This window comes from Elephantulus edwardii, unplaced genomic scaffold (genome assembly GCF_000299155.1).
Source record: "Elephantulus edwardii isolate Elephantulus edwardi_28Jun2011 unplaced genomic scaffold, EleEdw1.0 scaffold00093, whole genome shotgun sequence".
NCBI classification, from domain to species: Eukaryota; Metazoa; Chordata; class Mammalia; order Macroscelidea; family Macroscelididae; genus Elephantulus; species Elephantulus edwardii.
The window spans coordinates 11,038,539-11,058,587 of NW_006399843.1; the positions used below are offsets into that span (position 1 = coordinate 11,038,539).

The following is a 20,049-nucleotide window of genomic DNA, read 5'->3' on the forward strand; positions in this document are numbered from 1 at the left end:
TTCAGAAGGGGTCGTGGTACTAGAGATATTGTAGCTGATGTTGGATGGATCTTGACTGAAAGCAGGGAATACCAGAGGAATGTTAATATATAAGAATATAAATAATAAGAATAGCTACCTTTTATTGAACACTTATCATATACTGTATACTATATACTGTGCATACTATAGTCTATGTTACAGGGCGCTCTGGTGGCCTAGTCAGCTGGGAGTTGCAGGTAACCCAAAGGCCACACCACTCGGGTGGTCCAAAGCCACCAGATGCTCATCAGAAAGGAATCTCCTGTGCCATTTGCAGCCTCTTGAAAACCTGCTGGAGGCTCAGCTTTGAGTTGGTTCCAATTCAATGACATTGTGTTTGAGTTTGACCATGGTCAATGCTTTACATGAATTATCTCATTAAAAATCCCTCCTCCTCATCCCTTGGAAAAATATTACCTGGTATAGGTAATATTTTTATTTTAGAGATGAGAAAACACTCAATTCAGAAAAGAGTCTAAGGAGGTAAAAGAGGAGATAGCGTCATTTTTCTTTGCTTATTTGGAAGGTACTCTGGGGCCAGTGAAAGCTTTTTTCAGGGAATGTTCAAACAGTAAATGTTTTGGTCTTTGTGCACCATATGGTTTCTGCTGCATCTTCTCAACTTTTTCCTTGTAGCTTGAAAGGATCCATCAACAATAATACATATTAAGAACAAGCGTGGCTGGCTTCTAATGAAACAATTGATTCTATTCCTACTAATCAGAGAGGAGTCCCCAGTTGGTGCCTCATCCCCTGCTATTCAAAAGGCCTTCAAAGGCCCATTATTTTAAAAAGTGGACGTCCAGTCCTGCTTCCTTCTACATCTTAGTCTGCAAGCTCCATTGAAACCTGTCCACCTTGGGATGCCTGCTGGGTTTTGAAATATCAGCAACGTAGATTCCAGCACCACAACAGCATGCAAGCCACCACAATACAACAAACTGACAGACGGGTGACAGTCTCCAGTACGGCTTACACCTCACTATCAAGAAAACAATAATGTTCACAACTAGACCAGTAAACAGCATCATGATAAGTGGAGAAAAGATTGAAGTTGTCAACGACTTCATTTTGCTTGGAGTCATAATTAACACTCATGGAAACAACACTAGGAAATCAAATGACGTGTTGCATTAGACAAATCTGCTGCCGAAGGTCTCTTTAAAGTGCTGAAGAGCAAGGTTGTCAGTTTAAAGACTAGGATGTGTCTGATCCAAGACATGGTATTTTCAATTGTAAATGGACTGACACAGTAACTGGGATAATGGGGGCACACAATCGTAGTGTGTCGGTTTGGCTCAGGATAGGACAGGGCTCAGAGCCGTTGTACATAGGGTCACTATGAATTTCAGACAACTCGATGGCACACAACAACAACAGCATATATACATATGAAAGTTGGATAATGAATAAGGAAAACCAAAGAAGAAATGATGCCTTTGAATTATCATGTTGGCAAAGAGAACTGAACATACTGTGGCCTGCCAAACAAACAAACAGACCTATCTTGTCCAGTCAGCATGCATCTTAGAAGTAAAGACAGTGGACTTTGTCTCACATACTCTGGGTATACTTATTATCAGGGAAGGCAAAGGACATCATGCTTGGAAAAGGAGGTCTGTGAAGGGGAGGAAGACCCTCAAGGAGATACAACGGTGGGTTTAAGCACAAGGATTGTTAGGACGGTGCAGGATTGGACCAGATCTTGTTCTGTTGGATCTCAGGTTGGTATGGATGGAAGCTAACTCAACAGCATCTGACAGCAAGAGTTGGTTCAGAGGGTTAACACAATCATCTGTTAATCATAAGGGAGAGGTTCCAATTCACCCAGAGGAGTCTGGGAAGAAAGACAACTCAGACAATACCTACTTCTAGACGTCAGCCCCTGCCAGCCCTCCGGAGCACGGTTTTGTTTGGACCCATGTGAGATACCATGAGTTAGAGTCACTCTGACATCACCGGGGTGCTATACTGGTCAGAGTGGCTTCAACCCTAATGGGGGGAATAGTTTGGGTTCTTTCTTGGGGGGCAGGGCTAATAGTTCTGACCTGTTGCTCTCTATCATGGACAAGGATTTAGCTCTCTGCTACCTACGTTTTCTTATTAAATTGAGTCACCCAGTGACAACCTTGAACTCACTTTTGTCTTAGCATGTCACACTGGTGCCTTTATTCTGGCTGACATATAGGAGGCCCATGGTTTTGCTGTTGCTGCTCATCTGGCCTGCTGGAGTTGAACTTGGGGTGGGCCCTGAATGCTTCCTTAAAGCCTGGGGCCATCTGGAAACTCTTCAGTGCTCATGATCAACAGGGGCTACAGGGGTGCGGAATAAAATGATGCTGTGCTTCCTGTCACCATCATCTAAAGCCTCTAAGAAGGAGTTAGGAACCCAGATGAGACTCGTGGGGAAAGGCATTTGTAAATTTGGAGTGAAGTTGGTTCTGGCAGGCTCATTCCTCCTTATCAGGGGACTTGGGTTGCTATGGTGATGAGAAGGCGTAGGGCTGGGAGGGGATCAGTCCACCTGGAGACTTTTATTCTATCTTGAAACCTTTGCACAAAGAGCCCCTCTGGGGCCAGGTGTGTGATTGCTGCAGCTCGCTCCCATGACACCGTTGGCATCGTTAAGTCGGTAAAATTTCCCACGTTTCTTTGGTTCAGACTTGTCTTTATCTTTCTACAAAACCCAGAAACACCAAGGGCTACAGCTTCTGAAAGGTAGGTACCGGCACTGGCAACATGGGTCCTACTGGCCTGGTCGTCAGGGTTGAACGGCACCCACTGTTAACCTCCATTAATGCCTTAGGAAGGAAAGAAATACAAATTTGACCCCCTTTGAACAGAGGACCAAATGGAATGCCTTAGAAAGGAAGATGCTGCCCAAGTTATCCGCCAGTGAAAACCCTACGATTATAACGGGCCAATTCTTTAGTGCAGGGAACAAGCACGGGCCAATTCAGTGGAAGCTGACAACGGCCGGTGGGGAACACTGAAGATAAACCAGGACTCCTGCCTCCCGGTCAGGGCTTTCCTCTTCCCTAAATGACCTACTCATTGTGGCCTCTGTTGTGGAATTGAATACCATCCTTCAAAAATGAGTTGGAAGTCTAGAAAACAATGTATTAGAATTTTGTAAATAAACTAGCATAATAATAATAATGAAAAAAACCCAAAATAAATGTGTTGGAATCCAAACCTCTAAGTCTATGAAAGCAATCCCTTTGGGGAAGGCCGTAGGAGTGAAGGCGTGTCCTAAACCTGCTCACTTCTGAGTTATGAGAAGAGGAAACACGTACAGCAGGAAGGCAGGATGGTCAATGCACTGAGGGAAGGTGGGGAATGGGGAGTGGCTGCAGAAGCTGAAAGAGGCAAGAGTTTTCCCCTAAAGTTGAAGGAGAATCTTTCCTATAGAAAACCAAACCACAGCCCGTGAGTCAATTCCAGCTCAGTGTGACCCAATAGGACAGAGGAGAACTGCCCACAGGCGTCCTCATCTTCCTTTTATATACCAGCTGGTGGGTTCAAACCAGTGCCCTTCTGCTTAGTGTTTGAGTACCTGGCCTGAATTCAGACTTCTAGTTTCTCCCCCCCCTCCCCCCACCTTATTGTGTACCATTGAATTGCCTCTCCTCCAGCGGAGCATCTGGTGGATTCGAACCGCGTACCTTTGAGATTGCAGCACAGCTTCTTGCCACTAAGCCACCAGAGAGAGCTCCTTCAGACTTCTCGTTTCTTGAAGGAGTGCTGGTGGTCTAGAGGGTAAGGAGTTGTGCTGCCAACCTACAGGCAGGTGGTTTGAATCATCAGCTGCTCCATAGGAAGCAGATGGGAAATCTCTTCCTGTGTGATTTACAGCCTCTGAAAACCCACTGGAGGCTCAGTTATGAGATGGCTCTGACTCTGTGGCAATATGTTTGAGTTTCTTAAACTTTGAGCAAACAACTGCCTGTTCTTTAAAGCTTTGTGGTGTTTGTGTTGTAAAACACTTGTGTTACAAACACTTGCGATGCTGTGGGACAACAGTACTAGGACAGCGAGACAGGTCCCGAGCTCTGCAGAGGGTAGCGTCTTGGTGGGCCAGTGGTTTTGTCAACTCTTGTGCCCGAGAGAACAGCTTCAGGGACACTTGGCCTGACAGAGCGTGTGTGTGTCCAGCCTGCTTTGTGTGATGATGGTGATGAGTCAGGGGTGTGGTGAGAACCTGGGAAATTGTTGACCACAGATTAAGGAGTAAGCACAGTCAGGCTGTGCTTACCTGGTTTACTGAGAAGGCCAGCCCTATCAGGGACTGTAATTTTTGAAAAAAGGCTTTGATTCTACAAGAAGGTGCTGTGGGGTTGGGAGAGAGGCAGATGACAGCCATATCCAGAAGTAGAATCTTTGATGTGGTAAAAAAAAATGGCATTATTCACTACAGATTAGTAAGGGAGCACATGTAGGCCTGTGCTTGTCCTGCTTCTTGGATAGTCTGGAGAAGCAGAAGACAGAGTGCTCTCCTGACTCTAAGGAGTCTGGAAATCAATAAGACCAAAGAGCCAGCTGCCTAACCATTGAGGTGGAGAGGGTGAGCCCCAACACCTCCTCACCTCTTGCTCTTCACCAGAGCTGGGAGGCCAGGTCCCAAGGCTACAGAGATCTGACCTGATACAGGCCAGGGTGGAGACGATCCCACTGCTTTGAGACTGGGCAGATGGGGCTGAGTGGCGTCCACCACTGAGGTGGACAGAACAAGGACCTTGCCCTAAACTACATGGCTATGGCAGAAGCAGGAGGCAACTCCTACGCTCAGCCACAGGCCCCAGCCTCCTCTGTGTTGCCCACCATGACCCTCACTGCCTCCTCTCCCAAGTCTTTGCAGATCCTGTCTCACTCACTCTTACTCAGTAGGACAGACGGAAAACCGTAAGGGGATCTGGGACCCTTGGGTGGTCAGTCACTGTGTCATCCCAAGCAGGGAAGGACCAAGTAAGCAGGAATTCCTACAGAGGGTGGAGAAGACCCAGTTAAGCTCAGAAGAGGTTTCAGTCTTGTAGGGCTTCTCTGTGCCTCAGTTTAACTGTCTGCCCTGACAGGGACCTTATGACCACGTGGGAGGACATCTAGTCCCATGTTCAGGCTCTTTCTATATGCCCTGCAAACAGCCATCCCTCAAGTTTAGGAGCATACTCATGCCCCCCGTCCTGGAAAAGAAGGACTGGGGAAGAGGCCTTGGTAGTTCCTAGAACTAAGCTGTGGGCATCTGGGCAGGAATTTCCTGAGTACTCCGCACACGATCTGGAAAGAAAGTTATGTCCCGTGGACTCCCTGACTGTGGGAGGAGGTCAGAGACTGAGACCCCTCCACGTCAGGGAGTCAAGAGCAGAACCCCAGTCACCACACTGTAAGAGAGACGCTGCTTATGCCTGACAAGGAGGAGTTCCTTTTGGGTCAAATGGAAATAAAGGTCATTGGATAGGTGGTGTCTTTTCTAAGACTTGAACAGTTCCTGTGGTGCTGCAGGCTAAGCACTGAGCTGATAAACACAAGGTGGGGAGTTTGAACCTACCAGGCACTCTGTGGAAGAAGGATGAGACTACAAGAAATATGCACAGCCTCAGAAACACATAGGACAGGTCGACTCTGCCCCAGTCACTATGAATTGGAACAGGCTTGATAGTAGTGATTTCTAAGGTTTTGCATCTTAATCTCTGTATCAATGGTCAGGAAGTGATTGGCTGTGATGGTTAAGGTCATATGTCATTTTGGCGAGACCATGATTTTCAGAGGCTTGTCAGATATACTATAATCATCTTCCAGCCAAGCAGCTGAATGGGAGTTTACCTGATGGTGTAGCCTGTATCAGATGTATATGGACTTTCTGACAAAGCCTGAGAGCTCTTGATCCTGCATTGGCCGGCCATTGGCTCTTGGGATATAAGCCAGCTGTCTTCTGTCTGACTTGTAGACTGTAACCCCATAATGCAGCTGCCTGCTCTCTGGCCTGTTTATTTTGGGTTCATGAACTCTTATACCGTGTGAGTCAGGAAAAGTCTCTGGTCTGACATCTGACCCCCAGATTTGGGATTTGCTTATTTCTAACTTACAGCTGATGCACCAGTGGGTCTTCAGAAGCAATAAATTGCATGGGAGGAGATTGCCCATCTTTCATTCATGGATCAGCTGGCGGTTTTGAACCACTTGCCCTTTGATTGGCAGCTCAATTCCTTATCCACTAAGACAATAACATTCCCTGAGTGTGTGTAATAAAAGAAATCTCTCTGTTTATATATTAGGTAACTCTGGTGGCTTAGTGATAAGGAGTTGCACTGCTGACCAAAGGCAAAGGTAGACAGTTCTAATCCACCAGCTGCCCTGCAGAAGAAAGATTGCCAGTCACTTCCTGTATGATTTACAGCCTCTGAAAAACCACTAGAGGATCAGCTATGAGTCAGTTCTGACTCAACAGCACATAGCAACATGCCTATTTCTGGTGGTACGGTGCATTATGTGTTGATGTTCAGTGGTTTGAATCTACCAGCCACTTCATGAGAGAGGGAGAGGGATGAGCAGTCTATCCCATAAAAGTTTTCAGCTTTAGAAACCCAGTGGAGGTTGGTATAGGTTGGAATCCATTTGATGGCTGGGGGCTATATTTTTATACATAAATGCTCCACTGATTTTGTTCCTTAAGAGAATTCAGCCCAAGACACTGGCCCACCCAGGTCCAGGGACATCTTTCTCCCAGGCCAATCTACCTGCATTCCCTCCCCACCTCATCTCATCAATTTACCACTAGAGTTTGGCTCTCTCCTCCTTCCTCTCAGATTCCAATGCCTCTGCAGCTGGGTGTGCACCCAGCGAGTGCTCTTGGCTCTCACGTTAATTGGCCTGACATTTTGCTAAACAAACAAATCAAAACTCAAACCAAACAAAGGGCCTTTATTGGGTTTAATTGGCCTTGGGGCTTGTCTGAAGCCCCACCACTGGGACCTCCACAAGGAAGGAGGAGGCTGGGAGCTGTAACAGGACCTGCCTAATAAGGCAACCTGTTGCAGGAGGGGGCCAGGCCAGGTCCCCAGGAGGCCCTGCCACGTGGTGGTAATATTCAAATCACAGCCACCCTGTTTCCACTCCAGACCAAGCGGCTTGGCTTTGTACTTGCCTCTCAAAGAAGAGTTCTGTTTGAAGATGCTTTGTTTTCCTGCCCCCTACACATCAGGCAGTGGAAAGAAGAACTACCTCCTCCTCCTTCTGGTCATTATCTCTCTCTCTTTTAATTTTAAAAGGCAGATAAAAGGCCATCCGTGTGAATGTGATATTTTCATCTGTTAATTATATCTTTTTCACCTAGGTTCTGGCAGGTGATCAGGTGCGCAGGCACACTGCTAGGATCACAGATAGACTGTCTGGCAGAGATAGCAGAGCAGTGCAAACAAACTCACTCTCATTGGGTTGCTTCTGACTGGAAGTGACTGGGTTTCCACGGCTGTAAACAGAAACAGGAGGAGCCCACTCATCTTTCTCTGGAGGACCAGCTTGGAGCCTTGGAGCCACAGACCCTTTGGGTTAGCGACACAGCACTCTATGAAGTACTCTACTAGTGATAAGATTCCAGTCCAGGCCTCCAGCTGCACAGATGAGGAAACCAGGGTCCAGGAAAGGGAAGAAACAGCTCAAGGATACATAGTGAGCCCAGGACCCAGTCTTTGGATTCCAAATCTGTGAATACATGAGTCACAGAAGCAAGTTCAGAGTCTCAGCTGGGACTACATTACGCTGTGACCTCCACCTTATTTCTAGAAGGAGCTAGTGCCCATCAACCAGAGAGGCAAGGTATGGAGAGATGGAGAGAGATTTGAAAGCTGCAAAGTGTGGTCTGCATGAAAGTGACAACTCTCAAAAAAAAATCCTCATTACTGTTGAGTCAGAATTGACTAACCGCCGATGCCCCAGTAGGTTTTCAGAGGCTATAAATTGTACAGGGGGAGATTGTCCATCTCTCTCCTGAGGTGACGCTGGTGAGTTCCAACAGCCAGAGAAGTGCCTGCCACCTTTGGGTTAGCAGTTCAAATCCCCACCACCGGGGCTACACGTCCAGGCACTCAGGGTCAGCCTGCCTCAATGCTCTGTGAGTCAGGAAGAAGGGGGGCCAATTGGGCCTGAGGCTGGTCACTGTCAAAGGTGTCCTCAGACCTGGAAAACTATTTGTTTATTCTACACACTTTTAGGGAGCACTGGTGGCTTAATGGCAAGAAGTTGTGCTGCAATCCCAAAGGCATGCGGTTCGAATCTACCAGCTGTTCCATAGCGGAAGGATGGGCAATCTCCTCCCATCTGATTAACTACCTCTGAAAAGCCACTGGAGGGTCAGCTGTGAGTCAGTTCTGACTTGAAGGCACCTACCACTACCACCACCATCACCACCACCACCACCACCACCACCGCCACCGCCACCGCCACCACTATCACACTTTTATCTGGGGTGGGCGGCATTGTCAAGGGGCTGCATGACAATTCTCCAAAAAACAGCTTTGCCACCTCTGGGCTATGTAAAATTTGACTTGATGTCTGGAATTAAGGGTCCACTCTACATAGAAGGAAACCATTTCTTTTAGCTCCTAAACCCATTAACATGCCGTAGTTCATTCTTCTGTCCTCCAGACATCCTAAGTTCCCTCTCTTCGGAGCACATTCCCTGGCTCTCACTAGTACTGCTTGCTTACCTCTGAAACGAGTGACCTTCACCTCATTGGCATTGCCAAGATCCTCCTCCCCTTTCAAACCTTCCTTAGCGACTTGCTTTGCTGGTGGCACCCTGTTTGTAGCTTTTTATAAAAGCATCATCTTGTGTATTAAGTTCTCTGGGTGATATAAATGGTTTACACTCTACAACTCACCTAAAGACGGGGGATCGAACCCACTGAGTCACACCTCAGGAGTGAGGCCTGGCAATCTGCTTCCATAAAGCTCCACGAAGGGAAACCTCTGCAGTGAAGTTCTACCTGACGCACAGGGTGTGACTGTGAGCGGAAACAGGCTCCGCAGCAGCAGGTCTGGTTTGAGACGTGTGTAACAGCCATTTGACCATCTATCCATTATCTATCCATCTCTCCGAAATTCTAAATTTCATGAGAACTGTTACTCTGTCTTATTCATTGTAAAATTTATAACATCTGAAACAAATGATTGCTAACACTTATTGAGTGTGTCTTTTGTGCCAAGTACTGTGGTAATTAGAAGCCCTTGGTGTCATAAGTTGTAGACTCTTGGTGAAAGATTGGCATTTCACGGGCACGCGCGCGCAAACAAACACACACATGTACACACGAACACACACACGTACACACACACACACACACACACTGATGTATCTCACAAGTAAGGTCTGGTGATCCGCTTCTGATAGGTCACAGCTTTGAAAACTCTTGTTGTTCTTGTTGTTGTTATGTGCCATCGAGTTGCTTGTGACTCATAGCAATCCTATGTACAAGAGCTCTAAACTCTGTTCTATCCTGTGCCAACCTCACCATCTCAAATGCACTCATTCCCACCACTGCAGTTACAGAACTGATGCATCTTATCAAAGGTCTTCTTCTCCTTCACTGCCCCTCCATCATGCCAAATATGATGTCCCTCTCCAAGTACCAGTCCCTCCTTGCAACATGCACAAAGTATGTCAGACGAAGCTTCAGAATCCTTGACTCCAAGGAGCATTTGGGCTTCACCTTCTCTAGGACAAACCTGTTTGTTCTCCTAGCAGTGCATGGTATATTCAACACTCTTCTCCAGCACCACAGCTCAAAGGCATCAATTCTCTTTCTATCATCCCTACTCACTGTCCAACTCTCCAATGCATAGCACATATTTGTGAAAACTATAGCCTGGATCAGGCACACCTTAGTCTCCAGCCTGACATCGTTGCTCTTCAGTACTCTTGAGAGGTCCCTCCCAGCTGACTTTCCCAATGCAATTCATCTCTTGATTTCCTGGCTGCTGTTACCAAGAGTGTTGACTGTGGAGCCAAGTAAACGAAAATTGTTAACTATTTCAATCTCTTCACCATCCATACTGATGTTGCCAATTGGCCCAATGGTGAGACTCTTTGTTTTCCTGATGTTGAGCTTCAATGCATATAGGAGGCTGCAGTCCTTGACCTTCTGCAGCAAGTGCTTCAGGTCCTTCTCAGTTTCAGCAAGCAGGGTTGTGTCATCTGCATAATGCAGCTGGTTGATGACTCTTCCTCCAATCCTGATGCCACATTCCTTCTTGTACAGCCCAGCGTCTTGGATGAAAACTCTTATGGCTTTGAAAACCCTATGGGGCAATTCAACCCCATAACCAGCAGGTCATCATGATTCAGAAATGATAGCAATCACCACAAGTACTGTGATAATTGCTGAAAGTGTGTGATCTCGCTTCAATTTCACCAATGATTATTGTTGTGTCTTGTTGGGTCACACAGGAACTGACTCGTTGCTGATCCTCCAGTGGGTTTTCAAAGGCAGTAATTGTACGGGAGGAGGTTGCCCATCTTTCTCCCATGGAGCAGAAGGCATATTTGAACTGTGTGCCTTTGGGCTGGCAGTGCAGCTTCCTACCAGTAGGCCACTAGAGCTCCCTATAGTAGTATTACAATCTCAAGAGAAGAAAACTGTGGCATCCAAGATCTCACCATTATAAAAGGATGGAGCTGGGATTTGAACTCAGGTCTGATGCATACTAAAACTTATGCTCTTGGAAACAGATCTTTACCGTCCCAGTGACCATCTGTTGGATTCCTGCTGGGAACAGTAGGAATTAATAAATGGTGCACTACCCAGTAGAGGCCAATCCCAAACATCCAATTTGACACTTGGATGCTATGATGTGTGTTCTTTGTAATATATTTGCTTTCTAAATTCTATTTGATCAAAGTAGGGATTAAGGTCAGTTTGCTTCCTAGGAGCTCACAAAAGTAGAAAGTGGAGCCATACTGGGTCAAAAATTAGAGGCAGTTGAAGCAAGTCTTAAAGTGGTTTTGCAAATGGCAGGTTCTGCAAGAAGGCCAGGAGGAGGGCAGGTGTGGAGAGGGGAGTTTGAAGTGGACAAAGGGAAGGCTAGAAGTAGCTTTTCATCAATAATCCCATGGATGACCTGCAGCCAGGGCCTAAAAGAGCTCCTCACATACCTTTAAAGTAAAATCAGAGTCAAGGGAGAGGGTGAGGAAGAAAAGGGCATATCAGGAAAGAGGGTATTCACGAGGAGTAAGGCAGTGGGTTCACCTGACACTGTACACAGGAACGTTCTCAAAGGTCAGCCAACACCTCTGCTTTTTATATTCCCACTCACTCAACATTGTCACAAGGGCAACTTCTAGAAGCCAGATACCATGTAGACCTACAAGGCTACTACAGAAATAGAGCCAGACCCTCCACTCCAGACGGAGACCTTCCATAGCCACTTCTCTTGAGCCTCAACACCCTTGGCCATGTCTCTTCTCCTGCTGGTCTGGCACAGAGGCCTCTGGCATGGCCAGGGTAGGGCACTGAAAAGAGGTGGGTGTCTGTGACAGAAAATGGGTGTGAGGGAAAGGCCAGTTGATAGAGCATATGTGTGTGTATTTGTGTGTGTGTGTGTGTGTGTGTGTGTGCGCGCGCGCGTGCGCGTGTAGGGTGTGAGAAAGTGTATGTGTGAGGATGCAGCTGGAAACAGCCTGTCAGATGAGGGTTATGTGAGGGTACGTGAGAGAAAGTGAGGAGAGAACATGTCTGTGGGGGACTGTGAGGGAGAGGGTGAAGGAGCGAGGAGCTGGCGGTGTGGAGAGACTGTGTGTGAGGAGGTGTGTGTGAGACTCTGTGTGTCGACAGGCGGAGTGTGTGAGGGGAGGTGCAGTGAGTGGGAAAATATGACCCGGAGGTGTTTGTGAGACTAGCAGCTGTGAGAAAGGATTGTGTGTGTGCTTTACTGCGGAACGAGGCAAAGGAAAATGACAAGGCAGCTGAAATTAGGGCAAAGAGGAAAGAAAGGTAGGAAGCAAGTGATTCCACCCCATGAGTGTGATTAGTTGGGTAAGAAATTTCCCACCTGCCCCTTGGGTAAAGGGGGACTAATGGTGAGTATTATTGTAGGTTGTGTGTTGCATCAGTTCATGAGGCTTCCCTGGACTCAAAACATGCTTCCTCTTGAGAGGTGCTGCCTGGGCTGTGAAGTGAGGATGATACAGAAAAAAATGTGCACACACACACACACACACACACACACACACACACGACAGCAGGGACAGTCTGTCGCAAGCCTACAGGCCATCACATGCGGCCCACTTCCAGGTCACCACATCATCTGTCACCATTTCCCCTCATCTCCGCAGAGCAACCCTGGGCCACAAAGCCGGCAGCCACAGTCACTCTGTGGGATCCCCTACCTTAGAGAAAAAGAACAAAAACCAAAAGGAAGGAAGAGAATCTGAGGCTTTGACTCATCTCTCCTGCTGACAGTGGGGCGATAAGGATCAAATAGCGTGGATGGTACCACGAGGTGCCTACTATTCGTCTCGCCTCACACAGGCAGAATTAGCGAAGTCCTCCCTGGCTGAGGGATGTAGATTGATTGCCTGGTTTTATTAAGGACAAAGTGCTTTTTGATAGTGTGAGGAAAGCGGCTCCCCAGGGCAGGGATTCCGGCGCCCGGAGCTCCCCAAGCATCGATCGCCTGGGCTTCCCTGTCTTGTGCTGAGCCGAACACCGGCTTTGGCAAGTGATAAAGAAGCTGTGATTCTTAAAAGAGGGAGCTCCGGGGAGATGCTGGGCAGACCGCACACAGGGCTGGGCTCTGAGCAGCTTTCCTGCACACGTCCGAGGGAGACTGTTGTTAAGAATAACCAAACTGGAAGCTAAACTTCTGATGGCTTACTGGATGCTGAAGGGGCTTGAGTGACACAGGGGTCAAAGCAGTTGGCTTTTAACCCAAAGACCCGTGGTTTGAATCTACCATTTATGAGCGAAAGACGTGGTAGCTTACATAAAGATTTACAGCCTTGGAAACCTGATGGGGCAGTTCTTGTGCGTCCTACAAGGTTGCTATCTAGGGGTTCGAGTTGGCTCACTGGCAGCGGGTTTGTTTTACTGGGTTCCACTTACTGCACTGGTTGCTTTGCATATATTGACTGACATTTCACCCTCACTGTGGGGTTTCAGGGTCTGAATTGTCACCTTGCATGTGAGAGACTGGGTTCAACTCCCAGCGGATGCACAGCTACCCCTGGTCTGTTATGGAGGCCCGTGTGCTTCTATGACGCTGAACAGGCCTCAGCAGAGCTTTCAGACCAAGAGGGACTAGGGTAACAGCCTGGAGATCTGCTTCTGAAAAGCAGCCACATGGATCACAAAGGTCTCCTTGTGCGTGGGGGACCTCCAGAGGCGATAGCAGCCACCAGTGAACAGTGGCAACAACTCATCACAGGAAACATAATGGGCTCGGAACCATCACAACCCTTATTTGGTAAATGAGGAACTTGTGGTACAGTGAGGTAAGGAAGCCAATCAAGGTCACACCGTAATTAAGTCAAGGTGTCCAAGTTCACATGTGACTAGGCCACACAGGAGACCTCAAGGTCTAATCATTGCCCTCTGGGGCCAAGGTCCATTTCCTGTCTCTGACTCAGATTCTCCTTTTGATAGGATTACTGTGATCTATTTTACAGGATCCTAAGAAGGCAAAGGGGTTGACTCACATGCTAGGGTCTTGTGAGTCTGTACGAGACTCACAAGAATGCAGGGAGTGTGGCAAATGGTGGAATCTAGGCCCCGGGGCCAACTCCATGTCCTGGGCCCCAGACAGAGGACCAAGCGTCCATGGGCATGGGCTGTATGACTGCCTTGGATTTTCTGATGCATCTTCCTCTGTCTGTCATTACTTTCTGAGTTCTAACAGGTTAGCAAGGCAGGTATACTGGGTGTGAACCTCAGGCGATGACTTACTCTTGACAGTAAGAAGAGAAAATGGGGGCACTGAGGGGAAGTGACCAGCCCATGGTCACATTAAAGGCAGGCTGAAATCAGAGGCCAGGTTTTCTGACCGTAAGACCTGCTTGCAGTATTATAGATGGTGTCTTTTTTTTTTTTTTAAACATTTTTTTTGTAGATGGTGTTTTACCTTCTAGGCCAGAAACAGGCTAAACATATACCAACTCCCCCCTACTGTCAAGTCACTTCTGACTCATAGTGACCGCACAGGGCAGACTTGAACTGTCCCAGAGACGTCTCAAAGCTGTCTGCTGTAGATTGCCATGTCTTTCTCCCATGCAGCAAATGATGAGTTTGAACCATCAACATTTCAGTTAGTAACTGAGTTCTTTAACCACAGTTGTGTACTGTTGAGTCAGAACCAACCTATAGCTGACCCTCCAGTGAGTTTTCAGAGGCAATGAATCACACGGGAGGAGTTGCCCATACTTCTCCCATGGAGCAGCAGCTGGATTTGAACCACATACCTTTGGGTTGACAACATAATTCCTTAACAGTAGGCCACCAGAACTCTACTCTTTAACCATTAGGGCACCTTTATACCCCAAACTCATTGTTGTCAACAGAACCGACTCATAGCTGACCCTCCAGTGGATTTCTGAGGTTGTAAATTCCATGGGCAGGGAATGCCCATCCTTCTCCCTCCAAGTTGCTGATGCATTTGAACCATCGGAGAGCCATGGCCTTTGGGATAGCAGCACAGCTCTCTATGGATTATGCCACCAGAGCTCTCTTTTTAAACACAAGTAGGTGTATATTAAGTCACAGATATAAATTGCTTGCTATGACTATTCAGATTGAATTGCCAACATTGAGACAGAAGGAAATAGAATATGACATCATATGTAGTTTGATACAACAGAGCAGGCATTCATTGTGCCTGGGGAGGGCTGGGGTGATAGACCCCTCCCCCCCTTATAGATGCTAGTGCTTTTGAGTCCCTCACCTGAGGGTCCCAAGCCTACTTCTGACTAGGAAGCCATCCCGCCTCTCCTTCATAGATCAAGCAATGGCACCCAAGGGAGTAGGTAGAGTGGGTGTAGAGATAGATGGGCCTCTGCCTGTGACGGGGGCGGGGGGCGAGAGTGCTGGGCGTGCTGCATGGGGGAGCGGAGCGGGGCGGGACTCACTCTTGACAGTGAGGAACATGGATTTGCTGATGTCGGTGCCCACGCCGTTGCTGGCCTGGCAGAGGTAGTAGCCGATGTCCTCCTCCAGGACGTGGCGGATCAGCAGCGAGCTGTTTGGCAGGATCTGGATTCGGCCAGTGAGGGGCACTGGGTGGTACTGCTGAGGGTTTCCACTGCCTGAAAGGAGACAGCGGTTACCAGATGCTGCGCATGTGGTGGTGCGTGCGCTGGGTGGACTAAAGCTGGGCTGATGCCTTTCTCTTGCTAATCTAGGGCCGTTGTGTAACCAACCTGTACAATCCCCAAAGTAGCCAGGAGTCCGAACCACTCCTCCTAGGCAACAGGAGCCCTTCACGGAGGACTGGTCCTGCTCCAGCTCCAGTGCCAGGACGGTAAGAAGGAGTCAAGGACCTCAGCTCAGTGCTTACCTTGGCACTGAGCTTTTTGGGAGTGAACTTTGGGGGGGGGGGGGGGAAGAATTGTGTTTGGGTTTCCTGCCCAGAGGAATACTGAACCCTCAATGGCAGCAGCCTGGTCTTAGCCCAGCAAAGAGGCGAGCTGTCCCACAAGAGGGGATTCGTGGCACCCACTCCCATTCCCGCAGTGCCAGCCACTCAGCCCTGTGGCAACTTCTAGGGTGAGAAGTTAGCATATGCATCAGATACCAAATTCTTGGGGTAAATTTGGGATCCAAAAAGGATCAAGATCTCAGAATGAGTGGCTGGTGAGAAGCAGAGAGGATTGAGACACTGAGACTCCAGAACAAGAGTTGGAGGAGAAGCACAGAGCTTAAAGCTCAGAGCTCGGGCGTGAGGGCTGGGAGCTGTGCATAGACCAGGGCAACGCCCCTCAGAGCATGCTCTTCTCTTTCATTGGCTTTGTTCAGAGATTCTGGCTGAGTCAGGAGCTTACCTTTGGCATGCTTCCACATGACCTTGGGTGGGGGGTAGCCATCCACAGAGCAGTTGAGCACCCCAGCTTTGCCGTAAATGCCATCCTGGTTGTTGGGCTGCACCACAAATCTAGGGGGCACTGCAGAGAGAGAAATAATGATGGAGTGTTTCAGTATCTGATAAGTCTTCTCTCAGGCACCTTCAAGCTGTTAATAACCCTGCCAGGACTATTCTAAAGTCAAGGTTTACAGCTTCTGAAATTCAAATGCTGACAGATTTTGCTGTATATGGGGCTGAGAGTTGAGGGTTCTGAGTTCCCTCAATCCAACTTTGCCAATGGCTAAGTGAGCAAGTCCCCTCCACTGCCCACTCCCACTTTTAGGGATTTCTGCCTTAGAAAAGAAAAGGTTTGGACCTCTTGATCTTTAAGGCCAGAGCCAGAGCCAACTTCCTGTGAACGTGTGATTGACACTGACAGTCCAGAGAGATCAGGTGAGCGGCTGGCCAGAACCCCCCTGAGGCCTGTCCGTCCCTGCTCACCTCGCACGATGAGCTGGCGCTCTCGGCTCACAGTGGCTGCAGCATTGCTGGCGATGCACGTGTAGTTGCCATTGTGTTTGAGGGAGACGCTGGAGATCTGCAGGGAGCTCATGAATTCCTTGCTCTCGATGGTCACGCCCGAGCCTGAGATGATCACCTGTCCGTCCTTCCTCCAGGTGATGCGGATGGGCATGTCCCCCGAGGACACCACACAGGGGATGTAGAGCAGCTGGCCGATGGAGGCAGGTGGGAACTCGAAGGGCTGGATTAAAGGGGGCACTGGGAAGGCAAGAGGAAGGCTGCTGTCAGGGACCTCACGAACTCCAGTCTGGCCTTTGGTGCTTCCCATCAGCCTCACTGTGGGCTATGGGTGCCTCCCAACACCACCCTGGATTGGCCTTTGAGTAGAATGCCCAGGGCCCTTGCAGTCCTGTGTGGCAAGCTCTCTCTCTGTCTCTCTCTTTTGTAGCATGCTCCCTTATGCTTTCCTGGAAGTGCCTGACTCCTTGGTCCTCTAGCCCCAGTGCCCATTCTCACTCGTGTCTAATTAGCCTATACCCCACTGTCTCTGTTCAGCATTTATCCTGGCCTCTAGATGTATCCTAGGATTTGACACGTGTGTGCTTCTAAACACCATGCTAGTGTGCTGCTGACTCACTGATCAGCTGTCACCTTATTTCGCTGCTACCCCCTGGTGCTTCTGTGCCCACATTCTCATCCCAGAGATGCACCTCACAGCTCTCTGCAGACCTGGGATGGGTAGTGATGGTATGCACTCGACTACAGGAGAGGACTGGTGCTGAACCTATCCCACATGCAGGCCCTATAGCTGCTCAGTTCAGGCCCCAATGCTGTCTCTGGTCCTCTGCGGAGGCCCATCACCAGCCCACTCTTTCACTACGACGTGTGTTATGACAGGCACGTGAAGGCTCCCACTGCTGATTGTTTCAGCTGGACTGTGTGTATTGTCTCACTGTGTCCATTGGCCAGTAATGTGAAGTGAGCTTAACAGTCCCCATCGTAAAGATGAGCAAACTGAGATTCAGAAACCTGTAATTGGTAAGAAGGTACATTGTCATCCCAAAGGTATATGGTTAGAATCTACCAGCTGCTCCACTGAAGAAAGATGAACACTATTCTCCTGTGAAATTAAACAGTGTCTGAAAACCTGCTCGAGGGATAGCTGTAAGTTCCAACTGGACAGTATATAACCAGGTGGTATAGATATAGGTATAGGTATAGGTATAGGTATAGGTATAGGTATAGGTATAGGTATAGGTATAGGTATAGGTATAGGTATAGGCATAGGTATAGGTAGTTCTGATGCCATAGTCCACAGAGAGCTACATTGCTAACCCGGAGACCATGCCTCTCTAGAGGTACAAATCCACCACTAGCTTCATGAGAGGAAGATGAGCAATCTCCTCTTGTGCGATTTGCAGCCTTGGGAACCTGATGAATAGCCAGCTACGAGTCAGTTCTGACTTGAAGGCAGGGAGTGAATCGTAAAATGTGATGGTGGGATTTGAAGCCTGATCAGTACAATCTCCAAATCCAAGTTCTTTTCATTATGCTGTCCAATTGCCTCTCAGAGTTGTATAAGCTTCCATGTGACCCCTTGCACATCAGAATGAAACACTGCCAGTCCTGGGCCAGTCCCATGATTTACTGTGGATAGAATCATCGTGATCAATACCATCTTCATCAGCTAAGTTTTTGGAAGCAGACTGTCAAGCTTTTCTTCCTAGTCTTTAGTCTAGAAGCTCTGCTGAAACCTCTCTAGCAAGTCTCCATGGACGGACTCGGGGTGGTGTCTACATTGTCCAGGAATCAAAGTCGGATCTCCCACATGGAAGGGGGAATATTCTACCAGCGAACCACCTCCAGTTCCTTTTGTCTGAGAAAGCCCCCAAATGTCTAGACCAGCGGCACTCTGTGCCCTATAAATCAGCTCCCCATATGTGGTGGCAAAGAGCAGGGGGAAAAAGCTTGCTGTCTTTGAGACAACCAGTTGATTGGGTTGGGCAGCTCAGCCATGCACAGCATCCTCCACACAGCTCCTCTACTGCCCACATCTCAGTCCCTGGGGGACTTGTCTGGAGCCCGAGATGATGGGAGATGGATCCTCCTTTCTCAGCTCTGGCTAGAGCATCAGCCATTATCTTTATGATAACTCAATTAGACTGCAGCAACTTCCCCAGCAAGTGGGGTGGGGGTGGGAGGCAGAGAGTGAAGGAGACAGACAATTAGCTTAACAAGGATGAGCACCCAGTAGATGAGATCTCCTTTCTACAGTCAAATAATTAAATTACAAGGCTGTCCACAGTCCTATGGCCTTCTCCCAGATACCAGCCCTACCGCTTTGGAAGCCCACTGTGTCTCCACCCTATGTCCTCCTAGAGTGGACTTAGTAAGGCATGAGTCCTGAAGGATAGATGGCCTCGGATGCGTGCCAGAGGCCCTCCCTGCATCCCCAGGATTTTCAGAGCTCAGTTGGGAGCTTCTCAAGAAGGGAGGAAGATATTGAGAGGGAAAATTCTCAGCAGCCTTCTTTATCCTTGGGAGAATTCCTGGCCAAAAGCTTTGAATCTGGAAGAGGTGATATTTATGGAGGAGTGTTGCTTCATAACCTATGGGATGAAAGCCATACTCCTCTTCAATGGGCCTTTCCAACATCATCTCCTTCACTCCAGCCACAGAAGCCCCATCAGCATGCCATGAACACTCATAGCCCAAAGCCTATGCCCTGTGTGAGGACAAATAAATGCCTGTTTTTCTATCCTCCACCAAGTGTCTTCCTTGCCCAATGGCTGACTTTCGACCTATCAGAGTCCAAGATTATCTATTAAATTCCAGCCAGGTTTTCCAGGGCCCTTGTCACAGTCCAGCTCTCCCCAACCCCTCTCTGGTTGCCTCTTTTCCCTGGGGTGGGATATTACCTTCAGTATTCTAAGGGTTTCCTGGGCTTTAGATGTTCCTGGATGGATTGCTCTGGAATCCTAACACTAGTAATGACCTCATTACAGAGGTTCCTGTTGTGCCTCTGCTGATTTTCCTTGACTTCCACCCCCAGATCAGATCCCCATCTCTCTAAGCCTCTTTGAACTTTTTTAATGGAATTGCTTCCAGTATTAAGCCAAGCCATTTCTCCTCATTTAGGTCTAAAAGAACTAATTATGATCCACTCCTTCTACAAAAAGCCAGAGCTAGAACACAATAGACTTCATGGGAGACTCCTTCTCCCCCTTTTATACCCTGCTCAAATGCCGCCTCTGATAAGTCTATCCCCTTTCTGCATAATTTTGATATGACCTGCATCACTAGCAATATGGAATACCCACATTATCATCTTCCAAGGGAGTTGGGGAACATCTTTAGGGCAGTAACTATCATTGCTGTTGTTATGTACTATGAGTCAGAACCTACTCGTAGCTGACACTCTAGTGGTTTTTAGAGGCAGTAAATCACCTGAGAAGAGATGTTCAT

General features: G+C 48.2%; 1 protein-coding gene across 1 annotated transcript in view; it reads right to left on the reverse strand.

Moving 5' to 3' along the window:
* Positions 1-20,049, reverse strand: part of DSCAML1 (Down syndrome cell adhesion molecule like 1) — a 462,169-nt gene that overhangs the window by 74,788 nt on the left and 367,332 nt on the right. Inside the window, exon 11 of the mRNA XM_006890820.1 lies at positions 15,131-15,307. Coding sequence (XP_006890882.1) covers positions 15,131-15,307 — 177 coding nt within the window. The remainder of the gene's footprint in view (positions 1-15,130; positions 15,308-20,049) is intronic.